Source organism: Phyllostomus hastatus, unplaced genomic scaffold (assembly GCF_019186645.2).
Source record: "Phyllostomus hastatus isolate PE091 unplaced genomic scaffold, TTU_PhHast_1.1 phas_contig_86, whole genome shotgun sequence".
In the NCBI taxonomy this organism is placed as follows: Eukaryota; Metazoa; Chordata; class Mammalia; order Chiroptera; family Phyllostomidae; genus Phyllostomus; species Phyllostomus hastatus.
In genome coordinates this window covers 37779115-37805208 of record NW_025333977.1, presented here as the reverse complement: position 1 = coordinate 37805208, position 26094 = coordinate 37779115, and the positions used below count along the sequence as shown (strand labels likewise).

The 26094-nt window shown below is 35.4% G+C and overlaps 1 protein-coding gene across 1 annotated transcript; it reads right to left on the bottom strand.

Annotated features, from left to right (window-relative positions):
• Positions 1 to 104: 104 nt before the first annotated feature.
• CLDN16 (claudin 16) lies at positions 105 to 22045 on the bottom strand. Its single transcript, XM_045851637.1, is given in 6 exon segments — positions 105 to 2084; positions 2742 to 2933; positions 5968 to 6132; positions 9425 to 9527; positions 21680 to 21865; positions 21868 to 22045. Coding segments are annotated over 6 exon segments (921 nt in total). The 5' UTR covers positions 22009 to 22045; the 3' UTR covers positions 105 to 1950.
• Between the last annotated feature and the right edge of the window lie 4049 nt (positions 22046 to 26094).

Sequence of the window (26094 nt, the reverse complement as noted above, 5' to 3'; positions counted from 1 at the left end):
TTCTTTGTTATGCTTTATTTGAAGATGCTTTATTAAATTATAATAAATTAGAAGGAAATGTTCTCAAGGTAATTAAAGGAAAAAAAACTAATATTCCTCCCAGAATATACAAAATGTTTTTATTGAGAAAAAATTCAAAACTGTCACAGAAGTCAATTATCACCATAATCCTTTGAAATATTTCTTCTTACAAATAAAATGTTTAAGGAGAAAAAATTTTGTAACTTTAAAATTTAAAGAGCTACTTAATTCATTTTTATCCTCCTCCTCTCCAGAGGGATTTCAAGAGACACATTGGAATATACAAAAGAAAACAGATAATATGTCATAAAGTAAAAGTGAAAATAAACTTTGAAAAAACAAGGTTGAGGAAAAATATCAAGACAAAATAAGTTTTAAAATGCATAGAATAATACCCATGTGACTAGGACATCTGACCTACAAATAATTTTTTTGTATGTGAATTATACAGTTAATAACACCCATGAAATAACACCCATTCAATAAATGAATCAGTTGTTCTTAATTCTAAGATTAGATTAGAACTTCTCCTGAGAACACTGGTAAAGAAATACCTTTTGAAATCATAAATGCCATTCTCAACAACAATAATATATTTATTTACTAGGCTTTCATCATCTCATTTCCAAATTATTTTTAGGGGTTTTTTTTTAGTTTAAATACTTCTTTGGGGTCTTTAGAAATTCACAACTAAATTTCCATTTTTCAAAATAGTAATTTCCAATATAGTCAAAAATTCATTAAGATAGTACAAGGAGATTAATGCTATTCATGTGAAATACAAGGAATCAGAGTCTGAGATTAAATTTTATAACCTTTTAAAATAGTTTACCATTTAAAAATTCAAGATGATTACATTATGAATATGGATTAATCCCATTAGCAATCATTCACTGATTTCTTTAAATATATACATAATTTCAACATTTTTTTAAAAAAGCATATTTTATGAGAAAAATTATTTAAGTAAAGAGTTGTAAGGCTTTATTTATTTCAATCAACAAATATTTGTTATATTTTATCATATATCAGATACTTTGCTAGGGGGTTGACGATCTAGTTGTGAGCGGACACTAGAGTTAGTGAACTCTAATATGATGCATTCATAAAATATATTTAGATGTCCAATCTATAAATGAGTGAACTGCTTGCTTAGTTATTGCTGCTAAAGTATAATAATTTGGCAAAATATAAGCAAACAGGGAGCAATGACAACAATATATAGGTCTCTTACATTGTTACTGAGGAAGAAAGTCACCACTGACTCCAGAATTAATTTAGCATTTGCTTTTGACATTTGGAGTGTGAAGGGGAAATTTCTTATCTTTAACTCCCACCAGTGCCTGGCACATAAAGCTATTTTCTTTTTTCTCTTGTAACAGAATGAGAGCAATAGTAGGCACTGGCATACTAACTTAAATTTAGAATCATCTTCTTTAAAGTTATCAAATAACTCATTCAGTTGAGAATACAAAAAGTGAAGCAAAAACCAGGGAAAGAGCTAAGAGCTCATCCATCCCTTCAAAGATGAGAATCTCCGGCCTCTTTTGAAGGTTGCTTTCTATTTATAAAGGGTAATTTTATTTCAATATTACCATGTCACAATCCCTAACAGCAATAAAGAAATAACAAGCAACCATTTTTATATCCTAGCAACCTCATCTTGAAATACAAGGCAAGTGTGTGTGTGTGTGTGTGTGTGTGTGTGTGAGAGAGAGAGAGAGAGAGAGAATGTGTGAAGAAAGAATGAAGAAGAATATGACAATAATAGAAAAAAGAAGTGACAAACTTTTTGATTAAGGTGCACAATTAATTTAGCTGAACATGAAGTTTAAATAACTCTTTCTGGGTTTACTTAATATTTTATTCACCTGTACTCATCAATCAATTAGTTCAATAATACATAAACACAGACTGATGTGCAGCACTCTACACCCTTGTGTCAACGGCATACATTTTGGCGGTCTCTGTCCGAGGAGCCACATATGATTTCGTCATGGAAACAGCTGCCTTCGAATAGGCCTTCCTCATGGAATACGGATAGTTCCTTTCAGGTCCCACACCTGTTTGAGGGAGGTAATTGTAAAGAATAAAAATAACTATGGCTGAGTAAACTTTGGGAAATAAAATAATGTCATTTTGCATATTCTTCCCCCCAAAAAGCAAGAATATACATATTGTAAGAAGTAATCATCTAAGAAGACCTGTAGATTACAATGCAGATTTTTATCCTGAAAGTAATTTTTAGATTTAAAATTTAACCAAATGTTCTCTTCATTTTTTTCCTAATAAGGAGAGAAATCCTTTTTGTTTTTTTAGTGGTATTTTTTAGAAACCAAATTACACTTTAACAATAAATATTTGGCTTGCTCTCAGTCTACTTCTCTGTTTAACTCTAGATATAAGTTTAACAGATTGGGTGAAGTAAGACATGTAAGATTCTGACACATTAAAGTAATTATTCTATGTTTGGATATTAGACACAGTTGTAACTTTGTGGGAGTTTTTTTTGTTTGTTTATTTTCTGATAAATATGCCACTAACTGGGTAAACGGATTTGAGTATTAGAAATCAGTTGTCCTTGAACAACTGAAATTTTTCATGGCAATAGGCAGAGATTAAGTAAATAACATTAGTTTAGGCTGGGGAGATGTGTTTTTATTCAGTTGGGAAAAATGGTACTGGAGACAAGGAAATATGCTCTTTTAGTTTGTTCTTACCTTTGAGGAGGTACAAGCAGCATGTGAGGACAGCCCCAGCCAAAAAGCAGCCCAGAGACCCAGCCATTCCAAGCCAACAGGACCAACCAAATTTATATTGGATGCCAAGAAATATATTGTGCAAAACCAGAGAAGAACGTTCCACATAAACATCAACAGCATACCACACAGAGCCAATAATTCCTGGGGCACCTGAAAGAAAGGAAATATCCAAAAGTATAATGCAGGTCTTTCCCAGATTTAAATCCTGCTGCTCAAAACAGATGACAGGTGACATTATTTATAGGTAAGTTAATGATGCTATGGATTCATGACCAACTCAAATTTTGGTTGCCTCTTTCATGTGCTTCTTTGGCCTTCTATCTCATATTTCTTCCAAATTGTATCTCAGAAATACAAAAGTAAAATAGTGCAGTTCTCATCTGTTTTTGTAAACCTAAAATGGTCACTATGGTTTTCTTTAATTTTTCTGTCTTTCCAATGCTATTTTAGTATTATAGAAAGACAAATATTAAAAACAAAAGAAAAATATGAAGAATAGGAAGGACACAAAATCCAAGACAAATAACAAAGAACATATGTCCTTTCTATATTAATACTTTCATTGAAAGTAGAAGTTTTCTTTAATAGCATTCTATTTCTCCCCTGCTACCCAGACTCCACTACCCAGACCCACAGTTGAAGCTCTAGCAGCTGCATAACCAGCTCTCATATGGAAATCATGTTTTTAAAGTTATTAATTTTAGTGTGTTGTGGTTAAAATGTGGTAGGTGGAGTAAAAATTGTCTTTGTTTTAAAATAAACCCTTATCCATCACCCCTACACATAAGAATAAACTAAGAAAATTTATTCCTTTTTAATAAAATTTAATACCCATAAATTAGTCTATCTGATAATTAACTGGCTTGAAGTGATGCCACTGAGGTCCTCTTGTTTTAAGGAATAAATTGCATGTCAGGGCCTAGATGCAAGGGGAAAAAAAAACAGTGAGGAGTTGAGGAATCAAAGGCTATGTGAAAAGGGTATTTCTGAACTTTGTAGTATCCAAAATAACTTTTACATTTTGTCCTAGGAAGTTTGTGATATCTATTTAAACCACATTTCATTACATTCTTCTCCCAATAGTTTAATGTAAGACATTTTTAAGAAGAACCAGATCCTGATCCTATAAACTTTAGACAACAGGGTATAAATTATCTGCCTCTTCTATAATATAGTAATACACAGGTTTAGAATGGAAATTCCTTTCTTATACTTAAAAACAGAATATGTGAGGGGGGACCCAAAACAACCCAGAATTTATTTATAAGAAATTGTATATTTATTCTTATATGTTTAAACTTAAGTCACCTTCAAAGTACTCTTCATCCAATGCAATACACCCACTGAGATTTTTTTCTGCTGTTCAAAAGTTTTTGAACTCAACAATTTTGATGCCTTTTAGTGCTTTTGATGTCTTTTATTTCACTCTTCTACACTGGCAAAAGGTTTCCCTTTGAGGACTGTTTTTATCGGGGAAACAAAAAAAATGTCACTTGGGGCAAGATCTGGTGAATAGGGAGGGTGGGGCATGTGGGTCCTCTGGTTTTGGTTGAAAACTGCTGAACACACAGCCCTGTAGTGTGGGCAAGGGTGCTCATAAATCAACCTTCATGAAATGGGCAAATGCACTGAAAGTCTTGAAAAGAAATTCACTGAAACCAGATGCAGCCTCTCACAACAATGTCAGCTGGTACACTGATACAGATGGGATCCCAGAGCACTCACCTAGTGGATGAAGCCTATACTGCAAAGGGCATGACCCCCAGAAGCTAATTCCAGGATTTTTGGGTCCCCCTAGTATATATTAGCATGATAATATTGAATGATGGTTCCAAGGCTTGGGCCATGTCTAGCAATTTAATTTAGTCATTTTTTTCTTCAGATTTTCCTAGAGGAATTTTCTTTATTGACTCAGTTTTTTTGAAATTTAGCTCATTTTTTGTTTTATTATAAATAAAGGAGTATCTAGTGATGTCTCAAAAATATTCTGTAACAAAATTGTAAAGCATTAAGTGATATTTAGATTTGTTAAAACATATTTCTATATACAAAAGCTTTATGTTATCACTAGACTGGATATGGGAATGCATGTCTTAAAAAGGAAGAATAACTAAATTCTTGAGAATTTTTAGCACAACCTAAGGATCATCAGGGGTGTTGACTCAATGTTTGTGTGTGAAAAAATCAGGGAGACCCTGGTTTTTAAATTGTGATGGGTTAGGGTCTCTGCTTTGAGCTTGCTCTGCCCACATTGGACCATCACAATAGCAATTCAGAGTAGATATTATTGCTGGGGCTTTAGGCTGTTTTGCACATCAGAATGTGGGGACAAGTTCAGTGACAGATCTAAAGCCACACATCACACATGTATATCTCCAAGTATTTTTAGTTCCCCAGTCTATCCATTCACTACCTATAGTGCCTGGTCAGGCTCTCTCTTACATTCACTTTGCTAACTTTTTGCTTCTACCATAAAAGGAGATGGTTTTGTCTCTGGAGGGTGTTTGCTGTTGGCTTCTTCAATGGGATACTTACCCCAGCTCATTAAGATTCAAAGAATTTCAAAGGCATCGCGTTCTGATAGAGGAAGTGTAAGCTTTGAAGTTGGTTAAAAGACCTGAGTAAAATATCAATTTTGCTGTTTCACTAATAAAGCACCATGTAAAGTGTTTCTTTACTTATGGTTTATTAGTCATGTTTGATTTAATAATCTTCAGTACTCCATTTATTTATCTCCTTCTTAAGTGAAGATAATAATATGATCTGTATATTGTGTCCTTTATGATCGAAGGAGTTGGCACATGAGAAAAGTCTAAGTAGGACTTGGCACAATTTAGTTCATTGCTAAAAAGATTTGGTGGGGGTGGGTATAGGGAAGGAGGCTTAATTAAACTTGGCTCTTAATTGACAATTTAACTTCAGGAATACTCACAATAAAAACTTTTGAAATTAAAGCATTGTACAGTTTTTAGATATTTAAAAATATTTTGAGGACTTTGATAAATCTTGATCTGTCATATTAATAACAACAAAAAAGATGTAACTGTGTGATTCCAAAGCTGAAGATTCCTTCCTTCAATTTAGGAAAGCAGGTCACATAGGATCCTAAAATGAACTGCTTCAGACATTGCCATTCTCCTTCACCTCAAGACCTCAGATGTCTATCACTAGTTCAGACCTGTACCTGCTATCAGCAGCGTGGTTCCGGCAACACAGCAAATGCGGACTTTGATGTATGGCTCGTCAGGGAGGAATTTTATGCAGTCCAGACCAAGGAGCAGGGTGATGAATCCAAACCCAGCTAGAATATCTGCAGTAATCATCAACGCCCGAGTTACCACCAACTTCACTGGAAGATCAGGATGTATGGTTAGATGAAGGAGACATGTTAACACAGAAATATGTAAAAAAGCAGACAAGCTCATACATTAACACAGACCACTGAAAGAGTTGTGCATTTAAATGTACATGAATTTGGAAATGAGTACCCTTAAATTTTTATTAAAATGCAAAAACATCAGGAGGCTATTGGTGTTATTACTTGTTTAAGCACTGATTAGTACTTAGTCTTGTTGGCCTCTGAGTAAAATGCCTGGCATATAGTGGGGACTAAATAAATGTTTCTCTTTTGCTTCCTGTTTTGGAATGAGTCCCATTCTCAAGTACGATAACTGATCACAAGTGAAAGTAGAATATCTGATCTGTAGAAGTTAGTCAATAAATATTCAATAAATAAAAATCACTATATTTATTTAAAGTTTTATTGTAAATGTAATTTTTTAAAAATTTCATGTTGGGGAGTAAGATATACTTTAAGATATCTCTTGCCAATTTAGGCTGGAGGGAGAACTGTCAAAGGAGAAGGAGCTTCTCTAGTTAAGTAGAAGTCTACTTCTGGGAGAAAGGTCATATTCTCTTTCATTCCTTCAAGTCATGACCCTTCTTGGCCAGGACTTTATATTAACCCTTTTACATAGCATTGTCAACTGAGAATAGTTTAAAGCTACAACCTGTGAGAATAGATGGTGGAAGGCCCAGGGAAGAGAAGAGAAGATAAATAGAGGTAGAATAGTAGCGGTCACCTTCTGCAATGGAAGCATCTTCAACTGGGAAAGCCTCCTGAACTGAGTCACAGTTATGCTGAGTTAACAATAGGAAAATTTTGTTACAAGTGGAGGGTTAATTACCTAAATCAGAACTAAGGAGTAATAAAATTTATTCCTTTAATGGTACAATAATTATGTTTTATATTCATAATAATTGACATTTTCCTTGCATTGTAAATAATTTTTCCACAGTGATGAGGTAACTGTAGGGCCTATTTAGTAATGGGTTGTTTGCAAAAGCGTGGCCATTTTTTCTTATTTGAAATAAAAAAAATATTTATATGATCCATATAAGAGAAAAATCAATGCATCAAACCTGCTTCTATCTTAATAATAGGTGATTACGCTATTGGGTTATTAATATATAGGTATATATTCATTTCTAGAATGAAATTTGTAAGATCTCAAAATTTAGCATTATATAAAAAATTGAGTTGAAATTTCAAATTTAGATCAAATCTCAGGCTAACTTTTCTCAAAATAGAGGAAGGGAAATAATATGTAACTCATTAGGTAACATCAGGTTTTAAATTTCAACAGATCCTTTGACCATCAATGATAAATGCAGGTGGGACTCCTACTCAGCACCCCAAATCAAGGTGTCCACCCTGTGGACTGCCCCCCTTAAAATTTTCTAAGTCTCTTTTTGGAACCTGACTACTCAGTGACAGAAGCACCATGTGGACGCAGTGTCCAGACATCATCGTGGGTTCTTGTTTTCCCTTCTTTGACCTTCAACCCACACAGAGCATTATTCGGATGCTCTGTGGAACTTCAGGACTCAGGCTTATGATGTCATGTGAGGGCCCCATGGCTAGGACAATTCCAAGAAAACAGTACTGCGAACAGGTTGCTAATGCTGTTTAGCCAGGAATTTTTTTTTTGATGATTGTGTGAAATTGGGCTGCCAAAATGATGTTAAAATATATTCTAATTTAGCCCTGGCTGGCGTAGCTCAGTGGATTGAGCGCGGGCTGGGAACCAAAGTGTCCCAGGTTCGATTCCCAGCCAGGGTACATTCCTGGGTTGCAGGCCATAACCCCCAGCAACTGCACATTAGTGTTTCTCTCTCTCCCTCTCTCTCTCTCTCTCTCTCTCTCTCTCTCTCTCTCTCTCTCTCTCTCTCTCTCCCCCTCTATCCCTTCCCTCCCCCAAAATAAATAAATAAAATCTTAAAAAAATATGTTAAAAAAATATATTCTAATTTGCAAGAGATAGAGAGTGAATTCAAATTAACTACTTCAACAGGAGCCATAAAAAAGTATTTATCTGAGTCTGCGTATTTCAGGTATACAAAGCAATGGAAAAGTTTATCTAAGGTTAACTGTGGTTGTGTAAAACATATCAAAGACTAAAAATAAAATTCTACCCTCTTATAAGTAACACCCTAACTTAGAGGGTATAGTTATAATATTTCCTTAGAATACATTTTCATCTCGGTCGTCTTTAAGTATATGATAGAATTTTTAAAGAAAATTAATGCATCTTTTAGATATTATTTGCAACTAATAAGACTATATCAAAAGAAAAATGTGAGATAGTTAAGGAAAGATAAAAAAAGAATTTAAAATATAAACAGTGATTTTTCTCTGGTGCATTATGCTTATGAGTGATTTTACTTTCTTCTTACATAAGTGTTTAAAAGGTTGGATGATTTCATCTTTTTTTTTTCACCTCAGATGTAACCATACCACTGTATTTCTGGAATAGCCTATGTCTGTATGAATTTCTATTTCTATTGACAAAATCATGTTTCTCTGTAGGTAGAACTAGGTTAGCACAAGAAGGAAAAAGAGAAAGAATTAAGAGGCCTTTTAAAAAATGAAATAAAGGTCTATGAACCTGATGAATTATGTTAAAAATGTTCCAGTCACTCAAATCCTAAATGGCAAGGGAGGGTATTTTAGAGCACTGCTCTTTCTAGATTCTTTTCCCTGGATGAAGGAGCTTTCCGGGGAAAGCCACATTCCAAGGTTTACTTTTCATTTACCTTGAGAAAAGAAGTTATCATGTGTTACCATCACCTGTCAATTACTTTGAGAGAAACTGAAACTAATTTGCTTTCATCTATTTCTGTCTGTCTATCTGTCTCTAGGCAGTTCTTCCATTGAAATACTGTAAACTTCCTATTTGAACAAAGTTAGAGCTAAAAGACATCTCTGAAATGCTTTTCATTTAATCTGTCGATTCTAATCATAAAATCACAGCATCCTGAAGAATTTGTTTCAATTTTAAAAGTGTTTACTATAAGCCTATTGTGTATAAGGCACTATGAGAGGTCCTTTGGGGAAAAGCAGTGATGAATAAGATAATATTTTTTATTCTAAAGAATTTACAAATACACAGGCAAAGATAAAATAGGCTAAAAAGTTTCAACTCCTATTTCAGAAATACACTAAATTTCTAACTAAAATATTTAAAACTGGGCAGAATCTTAATACAGCACTGTAGAAAAGAAAACTACACAATGAAAACCTGGGTTCAATTTTCTCTGAGAGCCCATCCCTACGAGTGGCATGTCTAAGGTATACGTACATGGGTGTTCTGCAAATATAGAATCGTACTCATCACAGGTGCGGATCCCGTCAAAAGCATTTGTGACACACTCCCACCAGAGGCCTCGGCATTTTGTGCTCACCTAGATGTTGGAGAAGACACCGTGTGAACCAATTCATGCAGACATACTTTGATTCCCCTGATCAAAGGGAGAACTTGGCTGTTGTGAGTTTGATAGCAAAATCCTGTGGTTACAAGCAAGATCAGAATTTCATTTACAGCAAACACAATGCATTTTAGAGTATTTTCCCCAAAGCACTGACAATTAAAGCCTTTCCCTACTGAGAAATGAATTAACTTCTTGATTTGGAGTAGGAGGGATAAGTTGTGGTTAAGATGGATAAAAATCAAAATTAAATATATGAAAATGCGTACAGCTGGCTCCATCATTCAGTCATAGTTTAACATGGAGACAATTCATTTCACTTTCCTGTGCCGACATTTACTCAAATCACCCTCCCAAAATCAAGTAACAGTAGATAGTAACTGTTGACATCTTGAGTCTATTAAGAATGTATTTAATTTGTCTTTATCATGAACACTGGGTTCCATAAAGAAAAGTGTTATTATATATGAGGTTCATAAATTTAAAATAATTGCCACAGAAAGCTATATGTGAAAACACAAATAAGTAAAATATAAAGACTTCATGATTTCCTCCCTGCTCCACTGACAGACTACAAATGCTGAAGCTATGATATGGATGTAAACAAACTGAGCATTAATTTCATACACTCTGACAGCTGTAAACCACTTTCACTTAGAAATGCTATCAGTTCCCTGAGCCTTCCCACATTTTATCTCTAAATTGTATATCACAATAGATTTCTTAGAATTGTAAACATGCCAACAGAATACAGTTTCCAGTGTTCTTCACAGAGCTCATGCATATGAGACAGAGCTAATATGATTGTTTCTTCTGACTCAGTTATGGGTTCACATTACATTGGAAATCTGAAAATAGGTAAGATTTAAAAAGGATTAGCTTGAAAAATGAAAACTTAACTTTTTCCTTAAAGAAAGAATGAATAACAGAGCAGAGTCAGGGTCAGGAGAGAAATACAAAGGTCTGGGAATTAAGTAGTGTGAAGAAGAAAGGAAGGACCATAAAACACTTTGATTTACGAAAGAAAACTCTACCAGGTGATATTTACGCTATGCTGTGACACCCTCCGTCTCCCCCGAGTTCTGCTGTGAACTTAGAAGCTGTGTTGGATGCCAAATAAAACTCTACTGAATTCTACTGCTGGCTACTCCATCATGATTTTAAATGTAGTGCTTATATTATCATTCTCTATGCAGAATACTTACAGTTCATAATAATTAATATTTCTATATTGATTTTATACTCTGGAGCTGTTACTGTTTAAGCATTATTATTTCATTCACTCCTTAAAAGACCCTGTGAGGTATCATTATGATTTTCTACTTCAGAAACAAAGAAAGTAAGGCACAGGAGAATTAAGTGATTAGCTCCACAAAAGCATTATTAATAAATGGAGATGATAGGACTCAAACACCATAGTCTCTGTGCATATGGCTTTAAGCACTGCAGTACACTTACACCCATTTTTTTTAATTCTAAATCTATTATGGGTTAAACTACCTTAGAAATGAAAATTAAAAGATAGCTTTGGGTACAGCAGTAAGCCCTAAATTCATTTTCATCCTATGGTCCTTATTCTATAAAACCTCACTTTGGCCTGCTCTTCCTAAGGTTAAATATGAAAGCAATGTCCTGAAATTTATAGAGTATTACCACCTCAGGAAGCTGAGGAATCACAGAGACTAAAAATTTAATGAATAAAATTTAACATATCAGTTTCTGAGGAAGAATGTGAACATGTAAAGTTATACATGAATAAATGTAAGCTGTAGTTGAAAACATGCACATTAAACATAAACTGACACTATTATTAGCTGTGTGGTATCCTTAGGCAAGGTGTTACCTTTTTTGAGCCTCTATTTCCTGATCTGCATCAAAGAGATAATGCTAGAATGGTTACAAGAATGAAAAATGCAAACACACAAATATAAGTTACTTACTCAGTAAATGATAATATTGATAAATTACTTAAACACCATAATAATGTGAGTAGTGACTGTGTTAGACTTTACTAAGCACAGCAGTGGGGAAAAGTAGATGTAATGGGATGATTGTTGGTCCCCAAACTGATTTGTGTCAGAGTCCTAATCCCCAGAATCTGTGAGTGTGACCTTATTTGGAAAAAAAAGATTTGCATACATAATTAAGTTAGGAACCTTAAAATAAAAAGATCCTCTTAGAGTGCCAGGGTGGGCCGTAAAACTAGGGCATGTTCTTAGGAGAGACAGAGCAGAGACTCTGACCGAACAGAAGGAGGCAATGTGATCATGGAGGCAGGGATTTAAGTGTTGTGGCCACAGGTCAAGGAATGCCTACAGCCACCAGAAGCTGGAAGAAGTAAGGGACAGATTTTCCCCTAGGGCCTCTGGACAATGCAGTGCAACTAACAGCTAGATTTCAAACTTCCAGCCTCCAGAACTATGAGATAATAAATTTCTCCTGTGTGAATTGTGGACACAAAGAGGGGGTGGGGGGTTTTATAGTAAATCTAACAAGTCCAGTGACTGAAAGTAATCTCACAGGATGATCTGATCCTAAATTCTTAACTGGACAGGTCCTGGTGGGTAGTGACACTGCAGGGCAAGTCACTTCTTTAGTAAAAGGTTTATCTTTGCCTTAAGCAAACCCTGTCCATTGTTTTTATAGAGGTATAACCATCGTCAAGAGATGACATAATCCTGTAATCTGACTTGCTTGTTCCCAGCTCCATGTAATCTTCCTTATGTTCTCTTCTTAATTCCAAATATACAAAAGAAACTGCAAACTGTCATTTTCTGGAGCATTTAAGATCTTGCTTCCCCGAACTTGTCATCAGTTTGGCTCAAATAAACTCTTACAAAAACACTCAAAAGGTGTGGACATTCTAACATTGACATTAAGCAATCAAATCTGTGGTAATTTGTTGTGATGGCCCTAGGAAACAAATACAGTGGAGATTATTTGTACTAAACTGTTATACTATAGCAGGAATATGCTATAACTATTATAGACACCATAACAGACCTTCTCATAGCCTACTGCTCGTCAGTTTCTCAATTAACAGAAACACATTGGATTCAGTTTATTCCAATTTGAACTAGATTTTGTGGATTTGAAGTCTCTATATTCAGAGAGAGACTGTCTACAGTTTCCAACTCAGCCAGTAAAACAAATCAACAAATCCACAATGGCTATTCTTGTTATGCATGAGATTATTTAGAAAGTCACATGAGATATGTATGTGAAAATACTTATTTTATGTAAAGAATATTTCTTTCTTGTCAAAATAACCCAGTAATGGTATCATTTTCAAGGCTATTGATCATTTACCTACAATGACCATATTTAGAAAAGCAATGAGCTCATTAGAAGAAACAAGGAATCCAATTTCATTAGGTATTAATGCTCAGGGGCACACTATTAGATTGCTTGGTATTCACACTCAGTTAAGGTATGTGAGAATAGTGGCTGTAATTAACTAAACTTCTGTGTTAATATAGCACTTACTGGAGACACCCTTAGAGGTGCCTTTGTGCATAAAGACAAGGTTAAAAGATTTTATGTTATTTGTCATACTTAAGAAAGTCATCCTTGTTTATAATACAACCTTCACCCTATCTCTCTAATGTACAATGGGTTATTAAAAAACTTTCTAAAAGGCAAGTCGATATAAGTTCTTAGAAGTTTTAAGACAAGGTTATTAAAAAGCCAGTCAATGCTTAGAATATATAGTTAACCTTTCTTAGAGGGCAAAAATGCAAAATGTTAACAAGTAATTTTTATCTCACAGGGTCACCCAAAATAGAGGATTCCAAATTTATTCTCTTTCCTTTTAATGTGTGATTTATATATTAATACATAATATATAGAACCATACTAGAGAAAATTGTGTTATTTTAATAAATAGTGATTGATCCTGAAGGAAAGAAGGCATTATCTCCTAAATAGGGAGAAGTTTAACCAAGGTACCATAATAAAAGCATAAGTCACAAACAGAAGGCCAGTAGAAACCTCTTAATGTTAGTCAGTTGCCAATAGTGAAACAGAACTTTTATAGAACAGTTCAGATTTCTGACTTCCCTTGGAAACTTGGTCAGTCTGGCCACCTGGACTCCCCAATGCAATGTAGCAACGATTACCATGAGCTGAGTAGCTGCTCGCATCTAGGTGGGATTTGTGATCACAGGTTCCTCATTGTTTCTACCCAGTCTGCCTCTCTCATGGATGTTGGGTTCCTTGTTCCTATAGGCATCTGAAATTTCCCCTCACAGTATATAACAATGAAATTCCCTTACTCTCAACTTGTCAAATTTCTACATTTTATTTATTTATTTATTTACTTACTTACTCACTTAAAATATTTTATTTATTTATTTTTAGAGACAGGGGAAGGAGGGAGAAAGGGAGGGAGAGAAACAACAATGTGTGGTTGCCTCTCAAGCGCCCCCTACTGGGGACCTGGCCCAAAACCCAGGCATGTGCCCTGACTGGGATTCAAACTGACAACTCTGTGGTTCATAAGCTGATGCTCAATCCACTGAATCACACCAGTCAGTGCTCTACATATTATTTAAATCCCACTTCCAAGATATTTCTTCTTCCATGAGGTTCTCCCAGGCTCTCAACTAGAGTTAATCTCTTCCCAGATCCCACAATAACTGTTCATATTTCTCTAGCATTTACAATATTAAGTTATTTTTTTATATGTGCATTTATGTACATCTCTCTCCTAAATCTGTCTGCCATCACCTTTCAAATTATATCCACTGAATGTCTGTCATGTTTCCCAGCAAAGACTGAGACGGTTATGACACCTTGCCTGAAGGACCTGAGAGACCCTCCTTCTCGGTACACAAAAAATGCTCAATAGATGTTTATTGAGGGAGGAAATCTGTCAATCTATCTAACACACACATGTGACTCTCATTTGAACTTTGGCACAGATAAATTTGCTGATAACACTGTAAGCACTGATGCTTAGTATGTACTTCTGACTTAAGTGAATAGACTAGGACAGCTGAATCCAGGAGTCAAAGAACTATTATCCAGACCAGAGATTTTATACTCATATGGTGTCAGTCTGGATCCTATCTACTCAACTGGCTCTGGAAAGTCTTTACCACTGGTACTCAGCATGAGCAGGAAGCCACCCAGAGAAAGCTTTAGGAATCCTTAGTGAAGATGACTCTTCCCAGTTGAGTTTGCAGTAGCATAAATTAGTTTCTTAATCCTGGGGCTTCTCATTCAGATCTCTTTACCAGTTTTCCATTAAGGTTTCTCTTTCTTAGTCTTTGCCAATTTCTCTTACTTATCACTTTCAAAATACAAGCAGCAAGACACACTTTTGCCAGCCTGGTCTTATTTGTTATAGTTTTAGTGTGTTTGTCTTCCCTCCACATATTTCACATATAGAATTAGAGAAACTTAAAAATAATTAATTGGTATTTATTTTTCATCTGGTTACATAGGAGATTTATACATAGTAAGTGTAATAAATATTTATTTTTGGTTGATCATTATCAAACACAATTTTCTTTGTCATTATACATCAGGTTATAAATACACATGTACTTTGATTTGTGTGTAAATATAATATACATAGAAATAAGAATGCATAAAACCCAAAAATTCAACTGTCATGTGGATACATTTTTTTAAAACCACCTTGCACACACATGCTATTGGAAATAATAATTTTAACAGCAATTTACTAACTTTGTGCTAACATTTTATATTGAAGATTCAATTTACCTGTTTCTTTGTTTACTTAAGAATATTTATCAATATGTAAAAGTTTTTTACTTTTAATTTTTAATTAAATTAATTGAGATAACATTTGTTAATGGATTATATCAGTTTCAAGTGTCCAATTCTATGATACCTAAGTTGTGTATTGCATCAGCTGTATGTAGCATTGTGTATTTACCACCTAGGTTTTAATAACACCAAATACCATGTTTTACTACTAAAACTTGAAACATTTTCAATTTTAACATGAAATACATTTGCATTTTTATACTGAGATTCTAAATTCTTATTTTAATATTTTATTTTATTTTTCATATTCTCCCAGGGTCTGAAAGAACTCAGGACAGGGTGAAGAATCAAGTTTAAAATAAACAAAATAGACACCACCTTTCCCTTTCTTCTCTATTCGTGCACCATGCATTTTCTTGCTAAAATACATTTGGCTTAGCTCTGCCTGCTCATTTGTGGAGTGCTAGCTAACAGTATAAACAGTAAAAACAGGATAACACAAACTTAGTAGGTACAATATAATTTTTGTGGTCTTCATCATTATATTACCTAATTTACATATCTGAAAGATCTAAATATTTTAATTTTAACATTTATTGTTTAATTTAAATCATACATTTAAGAATGCTTATGAAAGTATGGTATCACAACTTTGCAATTACTACTGCCCAGTGACAAATCATAGTTTATGTTGAATGAATGATAATAAAATACTAATTTTCTTTTTTCTCTCTTCTGTATTTCTTTCTCTCTTCGAAACAGTAGGCAGAAAAAGTTATATTTTCTGGACCAGATTACAGTCTTCACCAACTTTATTTTACATCCCGGGGGATTAGATTTTCATTCCTATCTTATTAAAAAGAGAAACCAAATCCATATCTTGAGAAAATTAAAACTGTGGCAAGATGAAAAATGGTGGTCTCCCTACAGAGATACTTTCCATTTTGGGCTCAATGTGAGTTTCCAGAGATCACTTTACATTGTATTTCATTCACATACATGTATTCATCCTTTTAATAAGTATGCCAAGTATCTCAATAAGTACCCAGTCAATTCATGTTGAGAAATGCATCATGAATTTCCATTATTTGGAAGTCCATGTTAGGGGCTATGATATGAATGAGAGAATTTCTGTAGCTCTAGATGTCCACTGAAGGAGTATGAAATTAGTTGGAAAGTAAAACTACTGTATAAATAACCAGAGTATGTGCCAGATAGAATTATTTTAATATTTACTTTGTGCCTCAAAGAATTATAGCATCATTAATGCAAATAGCAATTCCTGGAAGAACTGGATGATGGGGATAAAATGAATCAAAATATGGGAAATGTTAATTGAAATAATAAAGTTTTAATCATAGCAGTGCTTGGTGTATAGCAGGTTTTCAGTCAATAATTAACATGAGATTAACTGAAAATGGAATAATCATGTGAAAACATTTTTTCCTTCTGATTATTGAGAGACCATTAATCTTGTGAAGAAATGACTTTTCTATTTCAGTGTAGATATGAATAATTATATGTCTTAATGTATAAGTAACATACTAATAATGTTATTTATTTATAACTTCTTTCCTTTTAAAAATGTATTTAATAGGTAATTTATGCTATTTTGTCTCTGTTGTCTGCATTTTCCCCTGGTTAGATGAAAAGAAAACAGCAATAAATATAAAAGTGAGCAAATCACAGCCCAGAGAAGTAAACAAAATTTCTCCAAGAGAATCAATAGCGAAAACGGAAATAGAACTTAAATTTCATACCTCTCCCTTAAGTGAACATTATACAAAATGTCATCTCCTCCTCCAGAACAAAAACAAAACAATAAACTGCAAATATACAGTAATATATCTAACATTTATTGACTGATTTGTATTTGCCTGGTACTGTGGTACATGCTTCAGGTACACAAGCTCATTTAATCCTCATGACACTTCAATGTTCATATTTTAGTCTCCCTGTACAGAAGAGAAAATGTGGTTTATAGTGGCTTAGACACCCATCAAAAATTATACAGCTACTACCTGGCAAGGTGGAATTTAACCTCAGGTCCCTCTAACTTCAAGTCCAACCTGTAAGTCTCCCCACTGTAAAGTTTTACATTACTGCCCACCTTGAGGTGCTGTGTAAGCACCTAAGCAAGATAAAATAGTGAGATGGTTCAGTGATACTGCTGCTTGATGACTTCTGTATAGAGCCTAATTTTCCTCTATTTAAGCTCTAAGTGACTCTACCAGTCCTCCAATTGCCTCAAAACAGTAAAGAATTTCAACCTGACTTCTCCCTCTTCCTCAGCCTCTTTTCCTCTACATGCAGTCAATTACCAATCATACCAATTAGAATTCTTTAGAGTTTCCCATATCTTCACTTGTCTCCTAATGCTGTCATCCTAGCTCAGACCACCATAGTTTCCCTACTCTTTCATGGCAAAATTTTCTTAATTGGTCTCCTGATACTTCATTTTACTCCATCCCAACATTCTCCACAAGCAGCCAGAAAGGTTGATCTTTCTAAATTACATATATATGTTTACTTACAGTGAAAGATGCTTGTCTATGGCACACTATGTATAGTTAACATGACACACAAATCTGTTGAGAACCAGACCTTATATTCTCTTCCCTACATGAAAACACTTATCATGCTGAATTATATACAAAGCCACAGAAGTACAGTGCTCCCATACCTGGATCTCAGCCCATAGCATCCCCTGTGCTTTGGCACTCTATACTTTTTTTTTCCCTCTTTGCTTACCTATCCTTCCAGTTCATAGTTCAGGTATTTCTTCTTTTAGGTAGATTTTACCAGTTATGCACAATTGAGTGAGCTGGCCACTCAGAGTTATTTGTGATATCATACTGTAACCATAACTTTACTGTCTATCTTACACAATATGCTAGGAGCAACCTAAGGAAGATCCAGGTCTCATCCTTCATAATCTTGTACCTCCCACACTACAAGGTAGATAGCACATGTCAAAGAGTATTTGTGAAATGAAAAAAGATGGGGAAAAAGTGGAGAGAGAAGGGAAGAATGAAGCAATGAAGGAGAAAGGGGGGAGAAAAAGGAAGAGCATAAGGGATAAAATAGGAGGAAAGGGAAGAGGGGAATGAAAGGGGAAGGAAGAATCAAAAGAAAGAAAGAAGAAAGGAAAGAAGAAAAGAAGGAGGAAGAAAGAGAGAAAGAAAAAAATGAGGGATAGTGGGTTGGAGAAAGGGAGGAAGAGCCTATAAAGTCACAGAAAAATGGAGAATATTCATCTAGATTCCTAGTGGGAATTTCTGGGGAGGTTCTCCAGGATTGCAGACATAGTCAAGGGGTCCTGATGTTAAAGAAAGTCAAGACTAAATATGATCTTAAAACAACTGAGTTCAACTTCATCTTAAAACTGAGCCAAAGACAGGAGACATGACTTGCTTAATCAGCAGAAGACAAATAAGATATAAACACAGGTTGGAATCATCTCAAAACCCAAGCTCTCTTCACCATATCTGTCTGCCCAGGGACACAGATGAATCAACAATGACAGAAACAGTATGTTGGCTTAGGGTACTTGGTCCCTGACTTGGGGCTGTGCACACTGCTTTTTCTTTTTCCCAATGTTTTACTTAAAGCAAAGAACTTCACTTTTCAAGGCAAGTGTAAGTAAGGCAAAATAACATTTTGTGGTATTTTGAGGATCTTTCTGCTCTGTGCTCTCCATTACTTATCTTAATCCTCTAAGAAGCCCAGAGTTTTTACTCACGCTTCACTTTGTCATGTATCTTCTTGTGTGGAAGGCCCCTGCTGCCATTTTCAACTTTTTAAATCCTTTGTATCTTTTGGAAGCTTTGTTTAAATGCCTTTTCCTCCCCAAACCCTGCTTTAGTGTCTCTGACATGGAATAATCCATCTTCTCTTCTCTAATGGTACTTTGTACATTTCTTTCTGTCATGTGCCCTGACCACGAATTGGACTGGTGAGCCTTCGGTCCATGGCATGACGCCCAACCCACTTAGCCACCCAGCCAGGGCTGCTCATTTCTTTTTCAAATATGAATTGGCCTATGTTTTTGTTATAATTTCATGGGTATATATTTTTTCTCACTAAATATATACTCCTGTCAGGATGGACTCATTTTTTCTTTATCTTTATCTCACCTAGTGGAAACTAGCATAGTACCTTTTATATGACATACATTTCATGTGTTTTTTATGTTGAATTGAGCTATAGAATTCATTTTCCAACTCTGAAACCTGTAGCATCCTAAAAGATTAACAGAGCTAGAAATTTAAAGCTAGAAATGTTCTGAATTACTCCTTATTTTAAAAGCATTCCATGGGTAGGCTTTACAAAAAAAAAAAAAGAAAGAAAAGCTTTTTGTTGTCCCATCTTTTTGTTCAACAGTCACTTAAGGTGAGCTGTTAATATAGGGCAAGGGTAATATATATGTGAGGAAGGAAGCAAGAAGAGCAGTATAATTGAGTCAGAGAGTGTCCTAACCTTCAAATTAATGGATCATAGTATGATTTCATATTCTTGCCCATTGAAGGAGCAATTATTAAGATTCATGTCCTTTTAAAAATATTGCTAAATAGAGAGATTATTGAAAGAGAAGGGGCCTCATTTGTTACAGATTTCATCTTTTAATGTGGAGACTTCTTGGAGAATATATATAGCAATATATTTCAAGCATGGGGAATAAGGAAGAAGCTAAGAAATACTCACTAATGCTTGCCCAAGGTTAGCAAGGATTTACTCGAGGTGAATAACCTAGACTGCTCATTCCATTCATTTTACCTAGAAGTGTTCTTGCCCAGAGCAGATGGCAAAGTGGCTGGGTGTAGTAAAATGAGAAGAAGGCATTTTAAAGTCTGGGACTCCCAGTTTCTCTAAGTAAGGATTGACCCTTTCTAAACTTCCGTTTCTTATCAAGTGAAGTTAAGAGTTTCATTAGCTTAAGCAGAAAGATTTTCAAATTGTTTTAGAAAATATTTTAACAATGCTTTTAAATAAAATTTTATAGATTTTCAAAGATCCTAGTAAGTCTGCTCAAGCCCAATATATTTCTATTATTCACCTAATGCTGACAGTCCAGGTTCTGGCAAGCCGACGGCAGCACTGTTATTATCTGTATTTTTTCCTGAGCATTGTTCAACGGGCATTGTTTGCATTCACCGCTTATATGCATGAACAGATAAAATGCACCACTGGACTTATACAAAGAAAACATCATTTATAGTAGTTAATTCTAGCACGATTTTCAAAAATATAATCTTTAGCACTAAAGAAGTATTTATAACTCCATTGGTCTTGAAATGTCATGTAGAAGTCAGAGGAAGATTAAAAGCAAGGAAAAATGGCAGGAAAAATACACAGCAAAATAGAAAGATTATTACTTTCCATTTTTAATTGCAATTTGAGAGTTGAATAAATAAAATTAGGAGAAAAATATATACACTTGCTCTTAGGTATCTTTCCTAAACTTCACAGAGGTTACATTATAATGTTTGTTAGAACATTTTTTCCTTTCAGAATGTACATAAGAGAGCATATGGGGTGCTATATATTCTTTATTGGAGTTCCTAATATATTGTTTCTTTTTCTTACCTATACTTTCTGAAATCTTCCTAATGAAGAGTAGCTGACCTTAATGTTTACTCAGTTCTATGTCTCTCAGATTCTAATAGCCACAGAAAACCCTTTTAACTCCAAAATTATTCTTTCTGTGCTTCTCCAGTGAGAAAAATAAAATCTTCAAATGTCAACCACTCACTCATTCTCACTTAACATTTGGTTCCCAAGATCAATTCATTTTTAAGAGATGGTTTCTTAAATCCACATCTGTCCCCTGTACTTGGAACACTCTAGATGTTGTATTTTCCCTCAGAATGTTTTCTTCTACTTGGGAACTGCTTAAAATAACATTTCTATAGCATACTAATTGAGTAGATCTTATATACCTTGAGTGTGATTACTCAATTCAGTTTCTGAGATTGCCATTCTTTAAGTCTATCATACTACTCTTAATGCCATCATCAAGATTAGCAAATTTACATTTAAGAAAGGATGTACTGGAATGTTATTTAAATTGGTGCATGCAGAATGGAAGAGGTAAATTTCTGGAGGGCTCAGTGACAAGGGTTATATCATTGACCTTGTGCGAATTTATCCTTATGAAAAAAGAGGGATTATTCAGTTACCTCCTCTGTAAAATGGAATAATAACATCTATCTCATAGATTATCTGTAAGGATTAATGAGCTCATAGTGAAGATTCAGTAAGTAGTAAATAAAGAATGGGTCAGTCCATGTTGGCTATTATTATCATTAATCCCAGTGGACACAGGGAGGCAGTGGAGCTTTGAGAAAATTTGGAAGGGCTTGGGTGAGAAAAAGAAGTTGCTGACTTCTTACCTCCAGGGAATCATCGGCATTCACCATCCAACAGTCTGTCCAGGTGGCTACAACCAAGAACCCAGTAGAGAAAAAGGCGAGGAAGCAGGCAACATACTGAAGAAGATCCCTCATCTTAGCCAGCAGCTGTCTGGAGGGGCTGCATGGGGAGCTGCCGGTCCTTGGCCTACTCAGGTAGCTGGAACGCTGTCAATCTCCTGCGTTTCTGGTACCTGGAGGTGTAAAACTACTGGTCTTTTCCTTTTCCTCACACCCCAGTGCTGGTGTCTTGACTTGCAGTAAGAGTTATACAAACAGACTGTAACCCCCAGAGGGGTCCTGGAGGTCATTATCCAAAACAACCAGCCTCCAATCAGAAGCCAGGTCAGTGAAAGGACTGTGTATATTTTGTATGGAGGAGAAAAGAAACCCTGGTTATATTTTCTGCCCAGGCCATCAGCTAATGTGAGATGATGGTTGCCAAGGCACATGCCAGCCCCAAGATGGAGAGGAAGAAGAAGGGTCGTATCCTGTGCTGACGCCTGTAAACTGATCTTTCTCAAGCCCTCCAGGGAAAGTGAGCTATTCTTCTCCCCCTCCCTAAGGAGGCTACACGGTTGACTGAGTGCTATTTTATTATTAGGACTATTTTAATATTCTCTGACTACCTTAGACAGACAGGCCACTGGTGAAACTATGCCAAACAAGTGCTTGCTCAAGGGAGTTTGCATTCCAAAGTGTTGGGCAGAACAGCCCCGTGAAGGGTTCCCAGCACCTGGGCCCCTGGTAGAGCCTTGGCTCCTAAACTTTCAGCATCACAGAGCTGGAAAGAGAGCACATTTTTATCCACACAGCTCTGGGTAGAAACCCCTGAGCTGCAGCTTATAGGCTGAGGGCACTTGGGTCGCATACTTTCTTCATAAGATGTTTACGAAAATTAAATGACATTGTGACTGTAAATCATTTAGTGTCTGACAAAAAATACCTAAATGACAAATATTAACATAACCAAGAATTCCTAATTTCTGATATGATTACTTTTTACCCAATGTTTGAAAATTTGCCTGAAAAAAACACCCATCTATTTATGTTAGAAAATTGTAAGTTTCTATATATATCAGAGGTAACTGTAGTTTTACCTGCACCTGAATGGGTCACCTTCTTGGGTATAAATATTCCACAACCAGTAGTCTTTTAATAATAATTAAAAGAATATCCACACCCTTATTTTATCATCTTCAAATATACTTCTCCATAGTAAAATACAAATTTCAGTGATAATAAAAAATATTTTACATGGTTCTCAATGCAAGAGAGAATGAGAAAGGTGGGGAAAAGAGAGAATGAGAAAGAAAGATAAATGGAAAATGACTAGAAATATAATAGATCATTACTCTGAAAAGAATTAGCCACTAAGTTACTTTAGTAACTGCATGAAGAAATAACTTTTTTCTATTTAATAATGATTTGGTCATAGTGTTTAGAGTAAAAGGCTAAAATCAGTATTGATACACCATCCTTCAAGATTATATTAAAATAATACATTTTGTGACTAAAACATTATTTTCTCATTTTAATTCACTTGTGTTAAAATATGTAAAAGGTAAATTTAAATGTAAAATTAAATCTAAAAGCTGGGTGTAAAACCATGTTTAGAATATCAACCTAATTATTGCCATAAATAAAGATGTTCACAGTAACAGTAGTTGTCATTATTAGTTTGTGAGGTAAATTACAGATGCTTTCAGTTTTGCTTATTTTTTTATTTGACTCAACAATTGTGAAAATAATACTTATCTTTAAAAGTGCTCATTCAGATAATGCAACCATCTCTGGGGTAAGTCAGCTGCAATGCACACATACTGCGTTGGTGACTCATAAGCGAATCTTGTCCTGTGCCCTGAAATCTAAAATGCTCATGCTCTATTGATCTGGGAGAGGAAACTAATTCTAAAAGCACATGCCCTTTGCAGGAAAAGCCCTGGACTTAGCTGCTAGCTTTCCACCAAGAGACCTTCCACAATGTACTTTTCCTGTTAACAGTGTGCCCAAGGGCAATGGATCTTAAACTTGAGTGAACACTGGAATCTCCAAAGCCATTTGCTATACTGTACCTGGAAGCTCAACCCTCAGAGATTTGGACTCAGGAAATTAGGAGTGGAGGACAGGTATTCAGATGTATATATGTCTTATATAAAATTCTGATTCTGAAATAGATGGTCATGCTTTGAGAAACGAAAAAGAAGGAAAGAAAAATCTGCATTAAAGCCAGCATACTACTGTTCAGAGTCATACACAGAGTCCTACAGATTAGAGACAAAGCTGTGTGAAGGGGGATATAAGAATTACATTTGTGGTAAAAACTCTTCCCTATCTAGTACCAAAAGCACATCTCAAGTCCAAATATCAGAACTGAAGGGAAAAGATTAAGGAAAGGAAAGACACTGAGTGCATGCACACATTCTACATGCAAACATACACAAATACACATTGATCTCTGAAAATCAAAGATTCTTGCACAAGAAAGATATAGACTATAAATGATTTATTTCATTCCCAACATTGTACTAGGTGTTGTATGTTTACTACTTTTAGAGAAAAGTGTAAGAAAATCATGTTTAAATGTTAGTTTTTGTGAGTGAGGGCGTAATATGAAAGGATATCCAAGAAAGGAGAGCCATGCAGACTAACAGCGCAGGAAGGACTTCATGGATGGGACGTGAGAGCACTTCTAAGATGAGATAAATGTGCAGGGAGCTGTGAGGATGGAGCATGCAGATGCAGAATAAATCATTCACCAGTCTACACAGGCACATCACTTACACTTTCTGTCTATGCTCTTAGCTTCCAGTATTTGGCTTTGTCAATTCAAGCCTAGTTTAGTTTCACTGCATTTAGAGCCTACACTGACTCCAGTACTATCCTAGGTCCAAGGGACATAGAGTAAATAAAAGGTGGAAGATTTGGCCCCTGTTCTTGAGAAACTGCAGTGAGGGGACCAGAGCCAGGCTCATGGTCTAAAGTGAAGAGCCGCATTCAGGTAATTCTGATTACAGCCACGTGTTAGAGTACCACTCCCAGTAATTGTGCACAGACGCATTAGGTAGGAATATGCAGGGTTTCCCAATATAGGATAAACACAAAGTACAATGATCACTGTCCCATTGGCTCAGTAGTATTTACAAAGCATTGTCAAACACTTTATCTCATCTAAGCTCCTTGAAGATAGACAGCTTTGTTTTTTTGTTTTTGTTTTTGTTTTTTTGTTGTTTTTTTTTACAAAACAAAAAAGGTGCTTAAAATTCTGCCAGACACATAGTAGGCTCTTAGCAAATATATTCAATTTAATTTAGTTCTCACAGGCCCACATTTTACAGAAGAGGAAGTAATGCTGGACTTGCTCTCTCTGAACCATTGTGGGTCCCCCAGGATAAAAACTAGGTTGGCAGAAGTGGCTTGATCATCTTTGCAGTCACAGAGCTCTTTGTCCAGCACAATCCCTGAGGCATACGGTCCATTCCAGTGAACTGCGTTCCCACTCAGCCAAGATCTGCGCTACTCCTGGTTGGAACTTTAGAGCCACCTGGTGATGAGGTGAGTGACGCCATCAGCCTGGCTCCCTGGATGTTGGTCTGTGAAAGGAGGTTAATTGTACGACTAAAAATGCTGCAATTGTCCCTTTGTCCTGCAGGTGGAAGCAACTCTGCATTTTCAATTGAGAAAAATAAGTTGTTTTCTGTTAACTCTGTTCTTTCTGTTAATGCCTCAAGCTATTGCTTCTCTAATCATGACATTCCTTACAAGGAACATGCTGATTTATACTACATCTTATGAGCAGTCTTCTTACTTCTTTTTAATTGCCCAGTGCCCATTGGGACAATCTAAACAATATAATCAGCTGCTGTTGTCAAAGGCCATGCTGACTATAATTAATGGCAAAATTAATCAGTGGTTAAAAGCTTGGACCTCAGAGCCAGGCAGACCCAAGTTCAGGCTAAGGTGTTAATACATGTGAGCTCTTGGGCAAGCTACTTAATAGCTTACTCAATTAACTGAGGACAATGAATTCTGTCTAAGATAGCTGTGAAAAATAAATAATCTGTGAAGTTCTTGATACAGTACCTGGAAAATAATACACAATCAATAAATTATAGCTACTATGATATTTATGTTACAACCTTGTTCTTCTATATATGTACCACATATAAACATATATATGAGGGGGGACCACCCAAAAAATGGAATTATCTTCTGGAGAGTGGGCCCCTTGTAGTACAGTCTTCCCCTGCTAGGTGAGTGTTCTAGGAACCCACCTGTATTAGTGTACCAGCTGCCATTGTTGTGAGAGGCTGTGAGAGGCTTCACTGAAGTTTTTTGAAAACTCTTTCAAAGCTTTTGCCCATTTCATGATGGGTGATTTATAAGCCCCCTTGCCC